This window comes from Pyxicephalus adspersus, chromosome 2 (genome assembly GCF_032062135.1).
Source record: "Pyxicephalus adspersus chromosome 2, UCB_Pads_2.0, whole genome shotgun sequence".
Taxonomy (NCBI): Eukaryota; Metazoa; Chordata; class Amphibia; order Anura; family Pyxicephalidae; genus Pyxicephalus; species Pyxicephalus adspersus.
Genome location: NC_092859.1, coordinates 12925281 through 12950743, shown reverse-complemented (window position 1 = coordinate 12950743; position 25463 = coordinate 12925281). Strand labels below are relative to the sequence as shown.

The following is a 25463-nucleotide window of genomic DNA, read 5'->3' as shown; positions in this document are numbered from 1 at the left end:
TCATGGTTAGGCTGAACTGGGCTAATTATTCATCCTCATTCTTTCAACACAGCACTAAATGTGCCTACGTATGTGAGCTTTTATTTATGTATGTGAGCTTTTATTTATGTCAGAACTGCTTTCCTCTCTTTAGAAGACAACAGCATTGGAGAAGCTTGGACAGGGTTCAACTGCAGGTCGGACAAAAACGTAACTGAGGTCAAAAGAAGGACGAGTGCAGATTAGAAGCATTTGTGAATGGCCTTAAATGTGTCTGAAATTATTTCAAAAGAAAGCTAAATGTATTTTAAAGAAGTATTTATTTGCCAATGCCCTCTGCTCTGCTACTGAACCTAGAAGATTGGAGTTGGGATCCTAAGGAGGCTAAACAAATATCACCTTCCAGCCTCTCTGTTGTCCAGCTTGTTTTAACATGGAATGAACATGCTGGGAAAAATGGAGCAACCCTGGGGAATGTCAGTGGTGAATTGCATCACTTCTGTTGGAGTCAGAGTAATTTAGAAATTGCCTACATCATGGGTTTGGAAATGCCAGGTGAGAAGTGCTAGAGGCAGATCAACCTGCAAATTGAAGCCTTTAATATAATACATTATATGTAATCGAGTAAGTACCCAGTCATCTTCTAAAATCCATACAACTATTCCTATATATTATAGGGCTAGTCTGTGATGTTTCCAGAAAAACGCCAAGTGGCTATAAACATGTCATAGATTGGGAACCGGTGAGATCTTTTCCAGTTGTACTATGGGTATTGTGGTTCTTACCAGTCAAATTTGTGCTGTGAAGAATAGTTCTGTTTTGGACATTCCCAGCTGTAAATAAAAACAAAGATTGATCAACATCTAGAAATGATGCACCTTGTAATGGAGGAACTTCAAGTGAACAATTGATACATGGAGTGCAATTATAAGGCTAGATTTGCATGAGATGTATAAATACTACAATGGAGTGTGTGGCTGGAGATGCATCCTTGATTACAAGTTTAATTATAATATGGGTCAAACTATAATCATAAATAATTGGCTCTCTACAGTAATCATTACTCATGTAGCCTTTTCTAAGTGCCAGCACCTCAAGAGCCTCAATCAAATGGATAGCCAAGTAACAAGTCAAGGCAAAAGCTAAAAGATGAGAACCAGAAAAAGAGATGGAGAAGAGGAAATTAAAAAAGGTGTAGGGTCAGGGCATAAAAATGAACAAATGTAGTCAGAAATGAGTAAAAAGAAGAAGAAACAACTCACCCATAGCAACAAAACCTATAGAGGAAAACTATCATAAGCAAAATATGGAGGCTTCAGTTGCTGACCTCTCCCTGTGGCTATCCTAGTTGAGTGGAAGTCATGCCTTGACTCTAGTAATGTCTTAGCCAAAGTCCTGGAACAACTCTAGAGATTAGGAATAATGATTCTTACTTGTTCCAGGTTTGATCTCGGAAGCTTCAAAGCTAGACAAAGCCAGGCAACTAATATTTTTAAAACTGGATCTACCTTGTTTCTCCCATGACAGGTTCACTTTAACTGGCAAAGGGATTATTTGTTTTGGGCATTTACTATAGGTAAGCTACCAACCTTTAGCATCCCAACTATTCACAACCAGAAAACAAGCTAGTTGGCCACTGCCACATAAGTAATCAGGAGGACCCAGTCAGCCATGTTGGTTCTTGGTAGGGGCTACCAGGAGAGGAATACTTTGTATGTACCCATTACAATGTTAGTAACTCTTCAGAGATTTGTACATAGGAAATAAGTAAAGGCTAAATATACTGTAATTTGTTCTATTTTGGATTATCTCTGCAAAGTAGCACTTACGTGGCCACATTAATGTCTTTTCATCCATTTTTTGGTTTATAATAGATCTTATCTTCATCATTCTAAGCAATTTGTGGGCTGTTCACTTAACAGAAAACTAGACAAGCCATCTAAAACACATTAGCAGTAATGACACCACCAATACTGAAATAATATTATCCTGATGGGAACACCCAATGATTGAAAAGGCTGAGCCATTATTGACAAGATCTGTATTTGGATACAGAACTTCCTTAAATGATGACAACTATTGCAGAAATACAAAACGTATAAATAAACATTATTACAGACTTTTAGGACGCCTTTTATCAACAGGGGTTCACAAATATAATCATCAAACCATAAATTATTTGAATGTTAAAAAGCAATACATGTATAGACAATATGTGACATACATAACACTCATTGGAATCTCACTTATCTCAATGCATTTTGCAAGATTATTATTAGGAAGAATAATAATCTTGCACCACGGTGGCTCAGGGGTTAGCAGTCTGGCCTTTGCAGGACTAGGTCCTAGGTTCAAATCCCAGCCAGGACACTATCTGCATGGAGTTTGCAGGTTCTCCCCGTGTCTGCGTGGGTTTCCTCCGGGTACTCCGGTTTCCTCCCACATCCCAAAAACATGCAGTTAGGTTCATTGGCTTCCCCCTAAATTGACCTAGACTACATTAATGACATATGACTATAGTAGGGACATTAGATTGTGAGCTCCTTTGAGGGACAGTTAGTGATGTAACTATGGACTCTGTACAGCGCTGCGTAACATGATGGCGCTATATAAATACTGTATAATAATATTAATAATAATAAAGAAGAACATACTAGTATCATCATTTTTCTTTTCTGAAGAAGCACATCTTGCAAATGCCTTGAGAGATAAATGAGACCACACTGTGCATTATGTATTTCCAATAATGTTGATACATTGTTGTATTGTTTTGTAACATTCAAATAAATTATGATTTTTATGAATATTTTTGTGAAAGCCTATTGATAAAAGGTGCCTGAAACGTCCATAACAACTTTTATTGATACGTTTTATATTTCTGATGATATTGAATGTGGCACCATACCTTTACTAGTTAACTGTTTTATATGAAGAGCTTCTGTTCAACCTTACAGAGTACAAAGGAGAGACGGGTTTAGATTTCCTGAACAGTAAAGAGCCTTCTGACTCCTTTTAGGAGAAAATATTGTCACAATTTAATGAGGTTTGGCATTGCCCCCCTCTAATGCTGCCACCCAGGCTGAGGTCCACCAGTGTCATTATGGTAATTACAGCCCGTTGAATGGCATCTAATGAACCGTAACCATTCCCCTTGCATCTAAGATTTACAAAACTCAGCTAGGACAAAAAGTAAGCATATTTTGCACTATACTCAAAACAGGCAAGTTTGCTAATCGCTTCACAAATTAGAAAGTATATGCTTATAGACATTGCAGAAGAATAAAAGTGCAAAAAGCATACAGTTTTCTTTAAATGTATTCATAGAAATATAGTTTATTCATTGGTTGCCTAGACTGAAACAGAGCAAAACTGCACTATTGAAATTTGACGGATAAATTGGTCCTGCATCATAAGCCAAATAATAAGATTATCCCTGTCATACATTGTACATGGGACAATGAAAGCGAGAATCTGGTTGTAATGAGCAACAAGAACTTTTCTCTCTTTGTGCACAGGGCTCTCACAGATCTTCTTTTAGACTCGTCATGCATCTATGAAGCTGTTTAAAATGGCTGCCTGCTGTGTAGATGAAAGCCCATTCTTTACCAAAGCCTAATGTATAGGCATGTAGGGTGGGCACCTCTCTAACAATGCCTTTCCTATTTAATACATTGCCACCCAGTGCTGTTGCTGCTGGACTGTCAGGTACCAGGTCAAATACCAGTTGGTTTACAAAGGTGATAGGGGAGTGTGTTGAAAATACGTACCAATTGCCTTTGCCATCTCTTGGATCATCTAGTAACACTCGTATGATGTACAGAAGGCAACTCAACAGCTTCAATGAAAAATTAAACAGTCGGACCCTTAAACCTGGAAAATAATATTTAAAAATGGTCATTAGCTTTCTGTTTAAAACTCGGGGAAAAACAAACTCAATGTCACACAGCTCAGCCTATCTACCCTATGGTGGGTGAAACCAATCTTAAGACCCATGACTTTCCTATGTCTATAAAACCCTGTGGTTTGAAGGACCCACTCCATGTTACAAAGTTCTGTCTGTGTCCTTCTGTCTGTGTCACCCTGTGGTAGTGTGGACAGACTTTCATATCACATTGTTTCTTCTGTCTGTATCTCCATTGGGTGGGATGGGAAGACCTAATGGGCCAGAGTTATGAAAGCTCTCCAAGACTGGTAAAATAGACTTTCATGAGTGAACTTGGGTGATCCAGCCAACCTGAAATGGATTTCTTAACATGAATATTTATTGGCTATTTATTGGCAAATATTTTCATTCCTGGACCATATCTTTCCCAGGTTTGCTGGATCATCCTGGTTCATCCTGGTTCATCCGTAATAGTCTACATTATCCAGTCTTGGAGAGCCTTATTAAATCAGGCTCAATGTCACATAGCTCTCCAGCCAGTGGTGGGTAAAACCCACTCCATGTCTCGTATCATCCCTATATCTTTATAACCCTGTGGTTGCAGGGAACCACACATAGTTTCTCCAGTCTGTGCCATCCTGAGGTGTGAAGAACCCATGTTATGTCACATAGAGCCTCCTCTATGTTGCCCCTTGGTTGGAGGCACAGATGACAAGTTACATAGCTTCCCCAAAATTATGCCACCCTAATGTACTTCCCTGGAATAATCAGTTACCAGTTGTTAAATAAAAATCCCTTTCAAGCATATAAAGAACACTTCTACAAATTCTACCTCTTGTAAGCACTTGTTTTTTTCTGGTTTATGTTTTGCCAGCCAAAACTACATTATGACTTGTAACTTCCTCCAGGCCACATCTATAACCTGATATTGTGTTGTACAGGGATGGACCAATCCCAAAAGACAGGAAAACAATATTTCTAAAATGAATGACTACAGTCTGACTATAGTTTTATTTTCCATGGTGAACAGCTGTATACTGGACTGCTTAGCCTGTGAATTCTTTATTTATTTCTACACGCTTTAATAGTCTGGAATAAATACTTACTCGATCTCTGATTTTTTATAAAAAATAGTTTCAGCCTTTCTTTGAAGGAGTTTTCGTTCACATAAAATTCTACCAGGACCCTAAAAAAGACAAAACATAATTTAAAAATTTTGAAAATTGGTGATACATCGAGCCTCACAAATCAAAAGTATAATAAAAGTTTTTTTCTTCATCTTCCTTTTTTCTTGTCTATAACTTATTTTTCATGCTTACAGCATGTTTCTTTTTTGCCTATAGCTGTTTTTTGTTTTTGCCTACGGCATGTTTTTTTTTACTGATTATAGTATTTTTTGTTTCCTTGCCTATAGCAGAATTCGGCACCAAAGAGATATGCCTATAGCATATTTCCTTCATTGCCTATAGAATGTTCTTTTAATATACAATGTTTTTTTCATGCCTATAGCATGTTTTTTTCTTCCACAAATAACTACACGCCCTTATAAACCAAAAACACCCCCCTTCCTCTGTTTCTCCGGTCAACAACTTTTCTATTATATTACCAAATATCACAAAACCATGCCCAGCAAAAAACTGGAAAAATTGACTAATCTACTAAATTATTCAAACAAACAGCCATCAACTATCATCCACAAGATATAAAAAAATAAAATAAAAATTAAAAATAAAAAAACACAAAATGAGATAAATAATACTCCTTCTTTACTTTACATTAACTTACTCCATAACAAAAGTGGTACAAATTGGAGCAGACAGAAGTATATATGTAAGTGGAGTGCTCTCTAGTGCTTTCTATAATAAGGGGTCTGATATCTCTGTGCGACTGCAATTGTAAAGAATACGTGGGAGTAGTGAAATATGGAAATCACTTGTTTGGAAATAAAAGGACACGTTATTTTTAATTTATTGGACTGTGGAAGATCATTTGCTTGGAAACAAATGCACACATTTTCTTCAAACATTGCACTGGAAAATAAATATTTTGTGAGTGATTTAAGCATTAACAGATATCTTTGCATCATTTGATATTATTATTCTCATTTAGTATTTTTAATTTTTTTTTTATGTTTTGTTAATTGTGAATTATGGTTGCCTGTTTAAACAATTTACCAATTAGTACTTTTGCAGTGGGCACAGTTTTGTGATATTTGTTTCATTGGCTTGTTTTCTGTTGCATGCCTAATATACTGGCTCTGATTTTTAAAAGCTCTCCAAGACTGGAGAAGATAGATTCTTATGGCAGAACCTGGGTTATTTACAGCAAACCTGGAATGGATTTCCTCAAAATGATTTGCAATTAGTTTGCATATGTTTCAATTCTGGACCAGATCCATTTCAGATTTATTGATTTACCCAGGTTCTCCCATGATAGTCCATCTTCTCTAGTCTAAGAGGGTTCAAACAAATCAGGCCTTTTGTGTTTTTAGGCTTTAGCATCCAAGTTAAGTACAAATGTTTCTGTAAATAAATATGTGGTTTTGGAAAACTCCTTATGTCATAAGTACCATTATTTATAAAAGCATGTTCCATTAAAATCAGAAAAGAAATGTAACTATGTCCTTTAGAAGGTTAAAGAGGCCTTTCTTTTGGTACGTATAGAGATAAAGTTTGCCCCATGTGTCATTTCATTTTGCATGTCGAGCTAAAAATCCATGGTACTAAACCAACCAGCCAGATGGTGGTAGGTTCATTTTGGCACATCTAAACATGGCAATATCACAGGAGTGAAGGTGGAAGCACAACTATTTGACATTCCGGAAACTGTTGAATGCAGAAATGTCTGATTGAGTGTGCGATGGAATGGAGAGGAGATAGGAGACTCTGGATCCTGGAAAAGTGTGTAAAGGAGCTATTCTATTAAGAGGACTTTTCTTCTTTTTACTTAATTTCACCCTGAGGGGGTCTTTGTAATCATACAAAAATCTGATACATAATATAATTACCATAGTGAATTTCACAACATGATTATAAAACCTTATAGTTTCTCTCCGCCCTCACCCTTTTTTTGAGAGAGTGGACACTCTTTGCCATCAGGTAAATGTAAGGACAAGGTGTAGAGTCCAAAAGACCACCCAGAGCACACCACAAAAAATGATTGGCTTTTCTGCAGATGACTCCCAAGTTGTGGCCTTCAATTAGTGGAACAAAGATCATTGAGACACAGGCAAAGGTCATAAACTGGAGTCAGAACTGGAACACAAACTACAGGTACTGGAGCCTGGGATACTCTGAGAGATCTTTGCCTAGGAAACTCTTAGGTGCCCTGAGCAGGTTCAGCTTTCCTGAAATTGCTTTTCTGGACATTACTCCAGACATGTCCACCACAGCACTTCTCCCTAGTAAGTAGCAGGGGGAATTGTGGAAAACATCTGAACAAATGAACATCCAAAGGTTTGGGACACAGTTCTGAGAAACCCTAAAGTGGCTGCACAGATAAACAGAAATCCTCCATGAGACCCAGGTGCAATGCAACAGGCTGATCCAGCAATCATGAGCTGACTGGATGAAAACAGAATCCAATCAGGGAGGTTTCTACTTCAGTAATATTGACAATAAAGTCAAAATCAGTCTTTTTCAACCTCTTTGACCTAAAATGAACCTTTTAAAATATGTCCTGGTCCTAGGAAATCCCTGCTAAATCCATTTTGGCCCTTATATTTGTGGTCATTTAAAGGAATGTTTGCCTAACAATCTGAATGCTACCCTTAAGGACAGCTGAAATATTTGGTGCTGTTAGCTCTGCCTGGTGGTGTTGGCTTAAGAACTATGCAGACACCAGAAGAGGAAGGTCAATCACCGGCATCCTAAGAAACCCCCAGAGAACCGTAGTATTCTAATATTCTAATAAGGGGTTGCAAATCACAGACAGATACAGACAGTGACACAGGAAGAGAGGACCCTGCCCAGAAGAGCTTACAATCAAACAATAGGAGGTGGAGGAAGTAACATACAATAGGATGGGAGATATGTAGTGGTGGGAAGTAGTGATGGTTTCATAAGACAGAAGAATAGGCAAGTTTGAAAAAATGGGTTTTGAGTGCTCTTTTAAATGATCAGAAAGTAGGACCAAGCCGAATAGGACGAGGAAGACCATTCCAGAGAGTTGGGGGAGCTCAAGAAAAATCTTGGAGCCATGCATGTGATGAGGTTATGAGTGAGGAAGACATTAGTAGGTCATTGGAGGAGCGGAGAGAGCAGCTGGGGGAGTATTTTTTTACCAGGTCAGAAAGGTAAGTGAACAAGAACTGTGGATCCCTAGTATTCTACATAATCCTGGTTTAGAATGGTTCGTCCAAATTGTTACTGAATTACACATTAGGTTGGCTCATCAATAAGCCTATAACAGAATTGTGAAAATAGCTTTGGTTCAGCCCTAAAGTGCTATTTCCTTGGCCGCTCCTGGCAGTATAATTCCAGGTCCTTTTCATTTTTTGCATCTTCAGCAGTGGGTGAATCTCACTGATGCAAATAGCAGCGCTGACAACGTGACGTCAGCACCACTCTCTGCATCATTACACTGTGAGTGCCATTGTGACGCCTCCAAGGCCTGGGCTTCATGTAACTAAAAGGACTAATGATGTCTATTGGCAGAAAGGAGTTATTGCAGAGGACAGTGCCAAGCAGCCACAGCTGCTTTATTTGTTTGTTTGTTGGTTTTAACCCTTCTTAAGGAATTAATTTCATTTTGCTTTAATCTTTATAGCAGCCATTTAGCTTTTAACATCCATCTCCAAGCCACTAATTGAGACATAGCATGTCTTCCTGCAGATACCTTGGGCCACGTGTCTTCACAGGGTATCCCTTGTGCAAGCCAACGTGTCCTAGGAGGCCCATGCCATGAACCAGGATTCTTCTGCTTTCACATGTGACCTTACAACAGTAGAACACATGGCTCTTGGCTGCTGGTCACAGCAGGAATCAGCCAGCACCGGTATCAATTACATAACAGAGCAGCTGCTGCTGCGGCATGGTGGTGTCACCACTTCTCTGGAGTACCAGCCTTTATCTCAGGAACACTGAACCTCTCTACATAGGCAGCCTTCTCAGATCATTTCACACAGCTGCACACACAATACTTGGTATTAACCATTCCACTGCTTCCCCAGCTTGGAACACACTGCCATATTTTTTAGTCTGTTTAGATACCATCTGTTGTAGTATCTGTTGCACAGCAAAGAGGAAAACATAAGCATTTAGTCAGCCCAGGCATGTCAATATTACTTCATTCATATTTGCATACTTGCTGATCTAATTCCTTCTGAAGCTTCTGGCTCCATTGAGAGCTTGTTTTCAATGACCAGGACTACAAGCATTTAAAGGGTCAGCACACTCAAAACCAATATTTTACATTTCTGATGTGGATGTTGGATGGCCAGTCCACCTAACAGTTTTATATACCCACTGTGGCCATTATGAGTGGTTTTTACCCTTCCTGTTGCATTAATCATTTTTATTATGGTGAGAGCAACTACAAGTGTCAGAACATGCCTAGGTGGGCAGAAACATTGACACTTCCAGGTAAGCAAGAATTTGGAAGCAAGGTCTTATTGTTGGAGTGTACAAGTTTTTTTTTATATGGAACCAGAAGCTGATTAGGCTCACCAAGTACTGCAACCAGAAGATCACCTATGTATTGGCTGATCCTTTAAATAATTTCCAATAATTCCAATATGGAAATATTCACTTATAAGCTAGTGGTGCAAGTACTGTCCCGGATATTTACAGTACAACTAAATATTATCTCAATACATTTAAAATATCTGATTTACACAGTTGTGTTACAGTAATGCATTTCTTCACACTGATGCACTGTGTTGCCAAAAATTAAGCATGCTGCACTAGAAAGCCCATTCGAACACGTGGAATGCATGCATTAGCACACTACAAAGATATTACTAGGCTCTATGCATGCATTATTTGACACATCAACACGAGTTGATTTAATATACCCATTTATTTCTAATGAGTCCTCTACAGGCATCCACAAACCAAGTGCACCTAAAGCAATGAAGATGTTCTCTGTTGCATACACTGCTCCACATTGAGGGTCAGCTGGATTTGTTAGTACCATCTGGCTCCATACAGTAGATGACTTGTAATGAGAGAGTGCTGAAGCGACATTAATACTTTTTAGGAGCCATGTATTGATCATATATAAAAACCACCAATGGAATGGAGCAGGGACTACATCAGGCAGTAGTGATTGAACCCATGTATTACTTTGTCTTTCCCATGTATGCATGTTAGGGGCCATACACTCCATGTAAACATAAATGCTAGTAAAGAATCCTAATACATTGCACAAACTGTAATAGTTTCAGTAGATTTCCCCAGTGATTGCGAGGTTTCCCTAGTGAAGCCAACACATGCTCAACAGAAATGGTCCACCATTGCCTCCATTACTAAGCCTGTGCTGAGCAATTATGTGCAATGAGTGATAAAGATCAGCAACACTGAAGTTAGGAAAAAGGATGAAAATTGAGTGAAAATGTTTATTGCACACAGTGAAATCTAAATATCATCTAGTTACATAATTTACATCCAATTTTTAAACAAATGTGATGTCTTTGTTCAACGCAAGAGGGTCACATATAGGTGAGATACAATGAAGAATGGAGAATGGTGCACAGAACGAATGTTCCCCATAGCATTCCAGACAGGCGAGGGATAAAAATACTTTGGCTTTAGATATGGATTTTCAAGATCTGACTTGGAGAAGTATAAGCTGAATGTGTATAAAGCTCCCATAAGATCCAATTAACTGATAAAATGAGGATAAGGTTCTAAGAATCATTGACCAATTACATTGAAACATTTTGTTAGCCCTATGCAGTGGCATACCAAGGAAGAAAAGGGGTTTTTAAAAATAAATATTCCAGCAAAATCACCAAATTGTGGGGGAAGAACTTTAAAAAGGAAGACAAATGCACATGTAAGGGTATTAAGTGTACAATCTATACCATATTTGGGGTTTAAATAACTTTACACAATTTTTTACCTTTGCAGTACAAATTTTTACCTGATTGGATATAACCACAAACTATATAGTTGACACTGGATATTGAGATTGTTATGTGTCCAACCAATTTAACACTGAATCCAATACCTTACATTATAGTAATCAAATTAATTTCATAGCTGAAACAGTCAGCTAGTAATGTGCCTGAAGTTAAATGATTTACTAAGTACCTCTGCCGGAACCACCTGGGACACAAAATGTAACTGTTCATACAAGCACCCGTGAGATTTGGCCCTTAAGTGGAAAATGTGAAAAATACAAGGCCCACTTGTTATTTCTTTTGCCTTCCCTCCCAAATACAGTGAGCAGGAGTGCGTTCTTATGGGATTTGGAATCTTCAACCTGTGAAAAGGCTGATTAAGGTTATCTTCACCTAGGGAAGTGTGTCCGCATCCAGGGCGTAAAGGGTATTTCAATTTTCCTTTTTTGTTTTATTTTATTTTAGTTTTACTCTTGCTAATTTTTCAGAGTTTGGAATTTTGGTATATATGCAGATTTAGCATTTTGCCCAATAAAGAAGCAGGGAGGGTAAGGATCTTCAGTGTTCTCCCCTTTTAGCAGGGCGCACCACCTGGAACTGTTCAGTAACTACCAACTGTTTTTGGGAGGTTACTGAAAAGTTGGGTCACAATACAGGGGACACCACCCATCTACAGATTCTTCCCACTCACCTTAAGAAAAAAATTCCGGGGCAAATACTGAACTCGTAAGGAACTTACCATCCACAAATTCTCCGCATAAGCTGACTCAACTCAACGTTAAGTCAAAGCTGACACAGGGGTAAGAATCCCTTTCTCGCATAACTATTCTTGGGCTTGGTGACTGGCCAATCATGCCTTGATCATTGCATTTTGGAGGCCGGGAGAGAGTCACATGTCTCCCCATACTCTAAAATACCAGGGTTTCTTTCACTCTGGTTCATAAACACGATATTCTTTTAAGTCCAGCCTGCGTAGAACATTGCAAAGTTCCTGATGAGACTTTTGTGTGCACTTTGTCCAGAAGTATAACATTGGTTTTATGATGTTTTAATAAATGTATGATGTTTGGCAGAACGACTGGGCTCCACTTCACTGCAAATCTGAATGTGTTAACATAAACACCACGGAATAAAGCTTTGAAGCTGTGATAATACTTGAATGTTTTATTACTACATCATGGGTCAGTTACCTGCCCTTGGGCGAGAGTTGATATGCTGAATAACCAATGAGAAGCCTGTACGCTGATATACAATGCTTAAATAATGAACCAAAACAAAAAAGGAAAAAAAAGTAAGGAAGGTAAAAGACCTTAACTAGGTTTTTTTTCTCAACATCTGCATGCTGGGGATCTTCCTTTACTTCTTCTACTGCAGACACAACAGAAAGTAAGAAGTAACTTCAAAATAAAGAAGTTTGTCCAATAATAGAGTATTGTTGATGAGTGTTTCTTTGTATTTCTGTTCCAATGACAACCCAATGGCAACTCCACAGCAAAAAAAATGGATTTTCTAATATTATTATTATTATTATTATTAGTAGTAGTAGTAGTAGTAGTATTTATATAGCACCAACATATAACGCAGAACTGTACATTTCTTAGGAGTTGCGAAATGACAGAAAGAGACACAGCAGGAGAGGACCCTGCCCAGAAAAGCTTACAGGAGGTGGGGGAAGTATCACACAATAGGGTAGGGATATGTATTGGTGAATGAGTAGTGTGGGTTTTAAGAAGACAAAAAGGCGAGTTTGATAAGAAGGGTTTTAAGTGCTTTTTTAAATGAGCAGAAAGTAGGAAGAAGCCGAATAAGGTTCAGGAAGACCATTGCATAGAGTCGGGGAGCTATAGAAAAGTCTTGGAACTGTCCATGTGATGAGGTTATCAGTGAGGAAGTCAGTAGTAGGTCATTGGAGGAGAGAAGAGCGCGGCTAGGATTGTATTTTTCTATCAGGTCAGAGAGGTAAGTGGGACAAGAACTGTGGAAGGAATTATAATTTCTATCATTTTCAGTCCGAGAGACAAAAGCCACCAACACAAATAGACAGGGTGATTGCCCCCAATCAATGGCCTCACCCTGGCTTTATCATTTGTCTGGCTACACAGGGAAATGTATGTAAATCTCAGGACAGTCTGTACAGAATTACAAATTCTGTAAAAGCTAATACAGTACAAGATATTTGTATTTCAACAATGTATTTAGCTATGTGCCCGCTGTTACATACCTCGTTCAAGGTTGTACTGCCAATGGCTACAAGAGCAAGTGACACTAAAACCCATTTTGAGCTCAGCTACCAGCTGTTAGGATTTGTCTGGTGTACATTGAAAGTCTGCATGCAAAATGAATTTACTGAATAAGATAGATAGCACATGTACTTTTCTAATTTATCAGCCCTGGTAATGCAATAGGAAAATGAAAAGAAAGCTCCATTATCCTCGAATTTCCTTTTTATATGTAACACGCACCACAGGTCACCATGGCCGAAGCCAAGGAAATGAATCTGGCCCCTGCCATTGACTTTTGAAAATGAGCATTTGCCATTTTTTGGGGGTTTTAGTTCCACTTGAAATATTTCACTCTTGGAAACAGCAGGAGGTCATTACACGCACGAGTGCCTGCACCACAATTACCTCCAGCTGGAAGGTGCCTATTGCCGGAGATTTTGGTTAATTAACGGAAGGAAGGATAGAGTGTGCTGGAGTGCAGGCCTGACAGGGAACAGAGCGCCTATGAAAATCCCCATCTGAAAATTAATTCTACAATCTGTTCTTTCCACCAGGTTAGGCTACGATTTCATGCTTGACAGTAAAATGAAAACACGGTTTTATCAGCTGAGACGAGAGAAGAGTGAGGAAGATTTATGCGCTGGGGGAGATGAAGGGCCACGTAAAGAAGGAGGGGGGTGGATGTATATATCAGAGAGCTACTGAAGGAAAGGAAAACCAAATATATCTTTCTAAAGTTTGACAGGAAAATGAAAGTCTTATGGAGTTACAAAACAAAAATGATGGAAATTTGAGATCCATCAAGTGTCATAGACAATAGATAGAGGTGGCGGAGTTGGATGGAGTTGGAGTAGAGGGTAAAAAGGAATAGGAGAAGCAATTTTGGCAAAATTAATGCTATAATATGATTACATTTAATCAAAATTGGCTTTTTATTTTTGCTATGCTGTGCAGCTTAGAAAAAAAAGTTCTAAAAGCCATGTAAACCATCCCTATCAATTACTTACAGACTACTCATCTTCTATAAACCACTTAAAGTTTATCTCATATAAGTTGTGGCGAAATATTGGACTCACCATGTTCACCCCAATATAGTTTATTTGGTGACCATCAACTCAGGAAAGAGAAAGAAATGAGAGATAATACAAAGTTTTGAAGTTGTCTTTAGAACAGCAGGTAAAGAGCAAACCTGATTAAAGCACATTCACGTACAAAAGAGGGAAATTACCCTTCATTTAAGAGCTTTCACCTAATTACCTGTTGTGTCTTTCAGATAGGAATTGAAGGTAAATATCCTTAGTAGTATACTAAAAAATATATTGACAGCTGTTTTAACCCTTTCTCTAAATTTAAACATACATACACTTTAAAGCTCAAATAAATTCAAAATGTACCCTTCACTCCAATAGATTTGCCACACCAATATCATTTATTCTAGACTGTAATTCTGCATTAAAGATGGGTGAGGTCAGCGTGGTCTGGGACAATTGGTATAACTGAATTTAGCTACTAATTGACTCAAAAGCATTTTGCAATGACGTTAAAATTTTCAACTTCACCTATTTTCACAGATCTGGCATTGTCAGGGAACTAAAGGTAGGTACACACTTGCAATAATTATCATTAGAATATGAACCACTAACGATTATGCATGCTTATTTTGAACAATCGTATTGTGCACAATTCTGTACATGCTGTAACGATACGATCGTTCAAATATATTCCACCAATAATGTACACAGGCTAGATACGATCGTTTGAACGATGCAGGAAGTGACATGTAAAGGAGAAAGTATACTGCAGAAACATCCACGATCAGTGAACGACAGTACACACAATAGATAGTGAATGATCGTCACTCAATCAGCGTTGATGTCATTTGTCAGTCGTTGTGCACTTTTTTGTTAACGATTATCAGACGATCGGTTGTTAGTCGTTCATTTCCAACGATAACTTTTGCAAGTGTGTACACAGCTTAAGTCTAACACATTGCAAAGACCGAAAATGCAAAGTTGCAGATAAGCTAAATGACCACTGGAAAACCTCAGGGGCAAATAATATATAAACATACAAAGAAGGAAATATTTTGTTGGTTACAGAGAGAATAAATACCCTTGCTCTATTTTGAACTCGCAATTGCGCAAGTGATGATTTTAAGCTTAATGTTTATTATGGACAACAAATATTTTTTTATTAGCACACTTTCTATATATTAGTTCAGTTGTGTCTACACAATGATCTGGAAAATGAATACATCCAGGATTTATAACCCAACTGAGGGCAAATATTACCTTGTTGTCTAGAGCAAGCACTTAAACCCTCAGCTTTACTTTTTGGGGTCCAACTACACTGCTTTGTGTCATAATCAAAAGGTATTACACACAAAAAGTAGAGCATAAAACTTTTTTTCCAACCTGCTGCAGATCATCCAATTGTTCCTACTAAAAGTAATACGAATTCTTTTGTCCATGTATTTTGCCTTTGATTGATAGTATAGCTAAGTGCATAAGACTTTATCCAGTATGACTGAGCCTTCAATGAAGAATAAGTGACATAGCTGTAGTGCAATTTAACTGGTATATTACTAATTTTTTTTATCATAAAGGCAAAAGTTACACGAAAATGTATAAAAAAACTAAATATAGCATGCAAACATCTAAAACAAGCCTTTGCAACCTGTGCCATTGTATATGCAAAATATTCCTTATTACACATACAGGTCCTAGGAGGTGACCCATTTAAAAAAATATATATATATTCACACTTCATATAAGACAACTAAAAAAATCACACTAAAAAATGCTAAAGAAAAAAGAAGAAAGTATTCATATCTAAATTTTCCCCAATTTTCTTAATATACATGCATTGATGAGTACTTTTTGGAACTGTGTTTGGTTTATGATAGGATATTCAAGCATAAGTCGTCAGTTTGTATTATTGGAAGGTACAGGTGAGGAATGAGGTTGCAGGTGAATATTCCAAGTAAAAGTTTAAAGCAGATCAAACATTTGTCAATCTGCATGTGTCAAGAATCGGCTCATTTGCAAGAACAAAAGATCTGGCAACATTAAATTGTAGTTTAAATTAAAATTTAATTCAGTTAAATTCCACACATTTTAAGGGTTAAAATGTTCCCCTTTGTCAGAGCTTGGTAAATATTGAAGGATAAGGACATTCTATGGACAAATATAGTACATGTAGAATGATCCTTGATGGTAGAGTCAGATGGCTGATTCTTCCCAAATGCCCTCAAAAAGTACAAATTGCCCTGTGCCTATGCCAATTTTATCTGTTGTAATGACTGCTGGCTAAATATTGGAAGCCCTAGATTTTCTACATTTATAGTACATATTATATATGACCCTTCTATGATACAAACATAAATCATTCTAAAACACCCGTCTCTCTTCTGCCATTACTTCCCAATTTACCACTATATGTCATCTACTACCTTGCCTCTAACAGAACCCATCAGGGTAACAGGATTATGTAAAATAAAAATACAAGTATTATATTTTTATTTAAAACTTTACAGGTCACTAGTATAAAAGAGGCACATGTTTCTTAGGTTATTTCCAGTAGATTGAAAGGTCTTGCAGGATCTTGCCAACTTCTGTTTTATGGTTTGCAACATTACAATATTCCATTTATATTTATTTCAGGAATAAAATTGCTTGTTGCTTTATAAATAAAGAGAAATAATACTAAAAAATGTATTTTGTATCAGCTTTACACAAGTGCTATGAATGATACTATGAATCATAAGTCAGTTTATACTCCTATGTGGTTTTCATAAGCTATACATTTGATGGGTTTACTCAAGCATTATCTCTGGTTAATGCGGTAATTATAGGAAACCTATACCGATAAGATTAAGTAAGCTGTTACTTCTGATCCCTCCATGGGATTCATGATAGATATGCAACTGCTAGGCCAATCCAAAAGAAACAAACATCTGGACCAAGGACGTAGACCATTGGTCGACTTTACTCTAAAGTTTCACGTAAGAGACTCAAAGGGCTCGATTTATAAAACAGGGAATTTAACATTCCCTCAAACATTGAGAATCAATTACTGCCACTAAAACACATGGATATGGAAGATTCCCATGAGGGAATGTTTTATAAACCGAGCCCAAAGTGAAAGTGGCAAGAGACTGCCAGGAATCTAGCATTGCCCCAAGGAGGTCCAAGGACACATCCCATATTTCTCCAAGTACAGCTTAACCCTTAAACTGGATCTATCATTCATACTTTACATGAATCAATAGTTCATGTGCTAACACTAAAAAATCACTGTATTAGCATTGCTATGGATCAAAAACATTCCTGACCAACTTCAACTACCTAAAAGCAAAAAAACATCATATGGTCAACGGCCAATGGTCAAGTGCATCAAGGGTGTACCATGATATCACAGTTGCAGGTTTTTTGCAATCAGAGCCAAAGTTGGTGGAAATTTGGGGATTTATTTTAGCAAATCTGCTTAAACATATTCTTGACATGCCACCATATAGGGAAGCCATTCTCCAAAAGGGTTCTGTGGAACCTAGTGTTCTTTCAGTGAGTGTTAAGGGTCCCATAATATTTCCATGAACTCTGTTATCAGAGCAGTGGCATCTCTTAGCATGCACAGTTTAGTTTTTTTGCAGCAGAACCAATGTTGATGGACCTTTCGGCAATTATACAAGTCCACCCTAACACATCCTTGGCATGTCACCATATAGAGCAGACATTCTCTAACAGGGTTCCATTGAACCCTATTGTTCCTCCAGTGATTACTAGAGGTTTCTTGAGCTTTCTTTGAACTCTGTTATCAGTGCAGTAGATGGGGGGAAACTCTCCAATTGGGCATCTTTGCAGGGGGTAAAAATTTTTAATGTGTTTCTGACTTCCTTTAAATACCCCAAAAAACATCATATGGTCAACGGTTTACAAGAACATGAAAGGTGTACCATGATATCACAGAGCCTACTTTTTTCAATTAGACTGGCCTTGGCTGTTAGACATACAATAAGATAACATACCAAAGGCAAAATCAGTAGCTGGGGCTGCATATAAAAAAGGCAAAAATAGCTGCTTCCATTTTATAGATATCTACAAGCTATATAGAAAAACAATAAGAAACAATGCATTCAACTCAAAAATCAACAATGCTTCAACAAATGCATTTCAAGATAAATCCTTCATCATACTTTAAATGTTGGTTTAATTGAGCACAAAAATACCAGGAAGAAAACTTTGATAAAGAAGAAGAACATATGACTTTTGGCTGCCCAGCCATCAGGGATAGTTGTCACTTACCCAGAATCCATTGTTCCTCCTGTCCCATTAAATCTACCAAAAAACTTTAGGTCAGCCATATTACTCCCGTCTACTTCCTCTTTGAGCCAATCGCTTTTTCATCTCTTCTAATTGCGATCCGTTGTTTTTGTCAGTCCATCCCCCATCCGAACGCTGCGTTGGGCCCCCACACATGGGCCAATTAAGCTTGCAGCCTTCTTTACACAATTGCCCACTTGTATAGACTCAACAGGAGTTAGCGCTTTGAACTAATAATTTCACAACAAGAATGAAAAAGTACTTTCCTCGAGGCCTTACGAAGCTAAAAACAAAACTGCCAAACAAGTAGGCCTCCCTAAAGCAAACGAAAGGGAAAAATTAGCAGCTCATTAGCAAATTGGCTTCTGTTTAACTCCCTCCCACATTGTGTAATAGGTTTAAATCCCTCTCTTTTTTTTTTTCTTCCTCCTAACGATGTCACCTCGTTAGAGTGACTGAGTGCGTAGCAGGGACACTTATGCTGGAGGGGGGTTGCCATGGCGATAGAGGCCTGCTGGTGCGCGGGAGGCCTGCCCTGCTACTTTTCTAAATTAAATATAGGGAGAATGGAAAATCATGTTAGGAGACATTAGCTGGCTTCTCACCAGCGTTTAGGTGTGCTGATCCGTGCAGTCAACAAGTTGTATAACATTTGAACTCCTCCTAAAAGGGGTCAGCCAGGCTGAAAAGTGCACTAAAGAGAAATGACATTGGCAAAGGGGTCGGCTGAAGCTACCAGAGACCATGTCAAATTTAATAGGTCAATCTCTTTGACGAGCAATGCAATGTATAGATCAGGTTAAAAGGTTCCTTTTGAGGCTTTTTTTGCGTCAGTAAAAGAAATTGTGTTTCCCAGTAATCTCTTCTAGCCATACGAGATGGTAAAATAAATGTATGATAGAGAAATCTACAATGTGTCTGTACAAAGCTGTTTCTCCAAACATTGTTTTCCGTTAATCTTAGATAACATGTTTAAGCAAATACAGCACAGATGCTTGACACACTGATAAAGCCCCTTCTGTGTATTCTGCGGTATTAAACAAATACCAATTTTAATAGAGGCCAAAGCACACATACTGCACTGCCAATTCTGAGGGTGTTATAGAGAACCAAACATGTATTATCAGGCATAAACAAGAGAAGAATTATCCAAAGGCCTGTTTGGCTTCTCTTAGCGTTCACGGTTGCAGGTCTTTTGCATGTTGGTGGACCTTTCAGCAATTATACAAGTCTGCTTGAATACAATTTTGGCATGCCACAATATGGGGCAGCCATTTCCAAACAAGGTTCTAAAAAAAACAGAGGGTTCTGATGATTGTTAAGTGTTCGATAAGCTTTTCTTTGCCTCTGTTATCAGAGAAATGGCTTCTCTTAGCAGTCACAGTCTTTTGCAAGCAGAGCCAATTTTGGTGATTTTTTTTGGCAATTATAAGTCTACCTAAACAAATTCTTGACATTTCATCATATGGGGCAGTTATTCTTAAAAAGGGGTTCCATGGAACCTTATGGTTTCTCCAGTGATTGCTAGCGGTTTCTTGAGCTTTCTCTGTGTATTCGGCATTATTAAAAAAAATACCAATTTTAATAGGGGCCATAACCTCATACTGCACATACTGCACTGCTAATTCTGAGGGTGTTATAGAGAATGTATTATCAGGCATAAACAATGGAAGAATTATCAAAAGGCCTGTTTGGCTTTTCCTAGCAGTCACAGTTGCATGTCTTTTGCAAGCAGAGCCAATGTTGGTGGATATTTGGCAATTATACAAGTCAATTTAAATACATTCTTAACATGTTCCATGAAAACATAGGGAACATCCTGTGATTGTTAGGGGTTTTTTATAAGCTTTCCTTGAAGCAGTGGCTTCTCTTAGCATTCAAAGTTGTGGGTCTTTTGCAAGCGGAGCCAATGTTGGTGGACTGTTTGGCAATTATACAAGTCTGCCTGAACACATTGTTGACATGCCACTATATAGGACAGCCATTCCTCCAGTGGTTGCTAGGGGTTTCTTGTGGTTTCCTTGAGCTCTGTTGTCAAAGCAGTAGGTGAGGAGAAATTTTTCAACACTCCACTAATAAGGGCCTAAAACAAAAAAAAAACAAAACACCTTAAATCCCACAGCGCAGTCAACTGGTTCAGAGGTGTCTTCCATTGGGTCCCACGTCGTCCCGGTATCCTTCTCCAAGCCAGCGTGCTGGGCAGCGCCATCTTTGCCTCTTCTTCCTAGTTCTTCTTCCTACGTCACGCGACCCAGGCGTGAGATCAGGTGATGTAGGTTGGAAAAAAAACATGCTGATCCGCAAATGTTTCTCTTTTCACCAAAAGGCTCCTTCTGCCCATGACTGAGATGTCCAGGCATGCACAAAAGGAGCACCCAAGAGCCTCCCGGGATGCATGACGTAGGTATCCCAGGAGGCTTTGCGCTCCATTCATTCTAGATTGCCTAGGAGATTGAGAATTAGGGGGCAGTGCTACACCTTTTTCTTCGGGGTTGTCTACCCTTTTATGTAAAGTAAAATTTCTGAGTTTAGGTACGGTTTAAGATACTATGTAGCCTTGAGCACCCTGTGAAGCCCCAAAAGATTGGCTTTTCAAGGGTTTTTTGAAAAGTGCCTTCACAATAAAGCAAGAATCCTGTACTTTGGAGAGACTTCATCTTCTGTTTTTATGAGTTCTATACAGTGCCATCCGTGGTTGTCTATCCAATACCTTTCCTCATTTCCAAGGTCTGTTTGCTGCATAGTAGAGCATTCAAATCACAGACAATGCATGTCACTATATAGGGAAGTCATTCTCAAACAGCGCCCTTGGGTTCCTCTTGTGATTGCTAGGGGTTTCCTAAACTTTTCTCGCTTATCAAAGCAGTAGGTTAGGAGAAAAGCAAAGTAAAAAATGAATCGATTATTTTTGATAATATTGATAATATATTTGATCATTTAAAGGGAGGCATCTGACCACTGTCTAGAGAACTTGACCAAGGGCAAAACTGTGCCCAGCAACATTTTAGACTCTAAAATGTCTAAAATGTTGCTAGGGGTTTCTTGAGCAAGGAGCAGTTTGTTCCTCTAAGGTCAGTTTAACAGATTCTATTGATCTTTTTAGCTATCATTAGGGTGGCAGCCTTCCCAATGGCCAGCAATGTAAGAGACATTCTTCGTACTGACCAGCACACTACTGTACTGTGAATTGTGGATAAAGTAATTATAGAAGGGTTCCCTGAAGACTTGACAATTATTTCAAGGGGTTTCTAATGTTAAAAAAATTGAGAAACACTGCTCTAAAGAATGAAATTAGCATGTCCAAATGTTTAGCTCAACAGAAAAGATGACATTATCACAGCAACATGACAATATTTTCATGCTGTTCCTGATCTTTCGCCAGGGCCTACTGGTGATTAAATATACTACTATTTGAGATTTGCTGAGCACAGCGCTTGATTAGACATATCCAGTGGATTCATAATTCATATTTCATTCAAGGTATGTTATGCTGTGTTTGTAGTAACAGGGTTTCTTGATTAAAGTTCTTGGTCCTAGCCTTTCCCACCCTAAATGTTAGTACTCCTTGAAAACAGCTTTCTGTTTTTTAATAAAAGCACATATAAGAGTAGAAAAGCTGAAGCTTATCGTGACAGTAGGAATATAGACTTTATTATGGACTTCAAAACCCAAGAGAAGAAATCTCAGCATTGCAATTTCTGGGATTTAGAACTCTCTAGCAGCTATATAAATAATATTTTATCTGAATTGGCCATTTAAATGTAGACACGCGTGCTTAACAAAACCACAAATGGAGTAATATGTTCACAAGTTTAACTGTTGTCAACAAATCATAAAAAAGTTGGAACATTATCTGATTAGAATACAGAGGAATCCCTGCCACCTTGGCCAACAAATAACCCATGATGATGAGTGAAGGTGCTTGCAGACAGAAAGGAACATTTGCCTGGGCACTTGCCCAACTCAGCCTTTTAAATTCAGATTGGGAAATGATGTTTAAATGCTCTCCCTGACATCCTTTGACCAAGATTGCATGAATCAATTAGCCAAGGTAGATTTAACCTGAATTCCAAATGTAGACAAATCAGGTCAATTAAAGTGCAATGTAATGGGAGTTTTTTTTTTGTTTTGGATGAAGGGTTAAATCCTCCATCAAATTGCTATGCTGTCTGTGTCCCCACAGAGAAAGTTACCATCTGGTGACCATTAAAAGTTAGAGCATACCCAACATTTGACACAATCTGACATCCCCTCACACATTTCCTGGTGGGAATCAATTACTGCCATTGAAACACATGGAGCTGGAAGATTTCCACCAGGAAATATTTGAGGGAATGGCCAATTCCCTGTTTTATAAATAGAGCCCTTTGAGTTGTTATTAGAGCTGTAGGTAAGAAACAATTTTTGAATAGGGCACCTCTTTTTGGGGTTGTAAATTTTGCTCATTAATTTTTGGATACATTGCTTTTCATTTCCTGTGGAGCCTTTAGGGCAATAAGTAAATGGTAATTTCCTAGTGGGATGCAGGCAATGCAAATTAATTGAAAATTCCTTTTACTAAACTTTAAGCACTAATCCTAAAGGCATCGATGATTGTCGTAGGTGGACACAAATGTTTCCTATGTTTTGAGAACCAACATTCTATAGCTGAATCATGCATGCATGGTCCACTGTCTTGTTTTTATGAATTTGAACTCAAAGAGAGAGGACCATAATATGAAACAGAGAAAAAAATGTTCTGTTGAACCCTTGGGTATCTCCAGTGATTGAGCTTCCTTGAGCTTTGGCTGCTTGAGCTCCCAACGTATGGAACCGGCATAGTTCAGAGTTAAATACCAATGGGGAACTCACTGGGGAAAAAAGGACAAAATCAGGAACAGAAGAACCAAAGACAACTGATTGGATTTAGGACAGTGTATTAAATGAAAAAGGACAACTGATTGGATATAGGACAGTGTATTAAATGAAAGAGGAAAACTGATTGGATATAGGACAGTGTATAAAATGAAAGAGGAAAACTGATTGGATATAGGACAGTGTATAAAATGAAAGAGGAGAACTGATTGGATATAGGACAGTGTATAAAATGAAAGACGACAACTGATTGGATATAGGACAATGTATAAAATGAAAGAGACAACTGACTGGATAAAGGACAGTGTATTCGACGAAAAAGATCAACTCTTTAGAGGAGAGAAGGATAATTTTTCAAGAAAAAGAATGGCATCTTTTTGGAGGAGGGAGGACAATATTTTAGTGGACTCCTGTAGTTGCAGGAACTGTGAAGCAAATCATCCTCAAATTTCACAGCTAAAGCACTGAAGTTGTCCAAGTCCATCTCAGCTATTCCGCTCCCCCTTCCCAGCAGCTTTTAAGCCTTTCCTATCTCTAACGCAAACACAGTACATGTGATCCGGGAGGGGGGAGCAGGTGAGCCTGGCAAATAAAGAGACTTCTTTAAAAGCTCACTTTGCTATAAATATGTAAATATTTGAATATCCGTAGCCAGGCCACAAAATCACTCAAAGGTAAGAGCACCACTCATGGAAGAAGAAAACACCCAAACTGTGAGTGAGAAATCTCTTCACCATCAGAACTTTTACTGTGAATAAATTAATTTCTGGCAAGCTCCTCAAGCTTTAAAATAGATGTAAGAGTTATTTAAGGTATTTTACTGTTCTCTTTAATTCCTAATTAAAGTACTCCAAACACTTATGGTACATAAATTACCTTAATTCTCCACGTACATAATAGATTATAGCTCCAGGCTCAAACGTCTAACAAGCAGGTGTGCTAAACTAACTTACTTTTTTAAACCAAAGGCAATTAAAGCAACACTGCAAGAAAAAAAATGTCTGTTCTGTTCCTTCACACATTATATCATCCGCAGACATTGTTGGGATAAATTCATAATGAGTTGTGATGGTCACAGCTGACCCTGGCGTCGCCGCTTTTTGAATTATTAGGCTCCAAGTAGTGCATAGCTTAGTAAGTCTTTTCCAAGCTTCCTGTGTCACCGAGGCTGCCAGTAAAAGCAGAATCACAATGCAGACTGGGTCTCTCTGGGATGTTAAACTCGGCATTACCATGGAAACTCACTTGGCTCCTCTCCATGGTCCTGTATTTATTATCTTGCTGGCAGTTGCAGTTAATATTGATTTCCTCTCTGGTGTTTGATAAGAGATAACAGGAGAGACAAATGGACGGCAGCCAGGAGCCAGCCTTCACTGACACCTACAACAGGTGTAGGTAATAAGATGACCATCCTCCAAAAGGTTTTTAATATACAGTTCTAAAAAAATTTACAAAAAGTTGTCCAGTAGGTGGGCAGGCTCTTTTCCCATTAAACACCAATATGGGGGGTAGCCATTGTCTTGATATTCATCAATGTAAGGGGGTGCTAAAAAAGCCAATGGAAGGGGACTCTTCTACCACTAAATGCCAATGTAAGGGGACTCTTGTCCCACCAAACACCAATGTAGTTGGGCTCTTCTCCCTATAGACACCAATGTAAGGGGAGTCTTCCCCCTATAAGCACCATTTGAAGAGGACTCTTGCACCACTAGATACCAATGTAGTGGGACTCTTCTCCCCATGTACACCAGCGTAAGGAGAATCTCTTCCCACCAAACACCAATGTAGTTGGGCTCTTCTCCCTATAGACACCAATGTAAGGGGGGTCTTCCCTCCTAAAAGCACCAGTTGAAGGGGACTCTTCCACCACTAGATACCAATGAAAGGGAACTTTTCTCCTTTTAGACATCAAGGTAAGGGGGCTCTTCTCCTACTAACTACCAGTATAAGGAAGGAGAACAGCTCTTCACCCACTAAACACCAATGTAAGTGTGTTCTTCCCAATATAGATACCAATCGAAGGTGGTTCTTAACATATATTCACCAATGAAAGGGGGGGTCTTCTCCCTATAAGTGCCAATGGAAGGGGACTGTTCGGCCATTAAATACCAAAGTACACAAGGAGAAGGGCTCTTCTCCCA

General features: G+C 38.4%; 1 protein-coding gene across 1 annotated transcript in view; it reads right to left on the bottom strand.

Moving 5' to 3' along the window:
* The window catches only part of LOC140322930 (potassium channel subfamily T member 2-like), an 85233-nt gene extending 66360 nt beyond the window's left edge, over positions 1–18873 (bottom strand). The window contains exons 1-4 of the mRNA XM_072399585.1: positions 18451–18873; positions 4969–5048; positions 3747–3849; positions 765–812 (exon numbers count right to left, since the gene is read on the bottom strand). Of these exons, the coding sequence (XP_072255686.1) occupies positions 765–812; positions 3747–3849; positions 4969–5048; positions 18451–18509 (290 nt within the window). The 5' untranslated portion in view covers positions 18510–18873. The remainder of the gene's footprint in view (positions 1–764; positions 813–3746; positions 3850–4968; positions 5049–18450) is intronic.
* Between the last annotated feature and the right edge of the window lie 6590 nt (positions 18874–25463).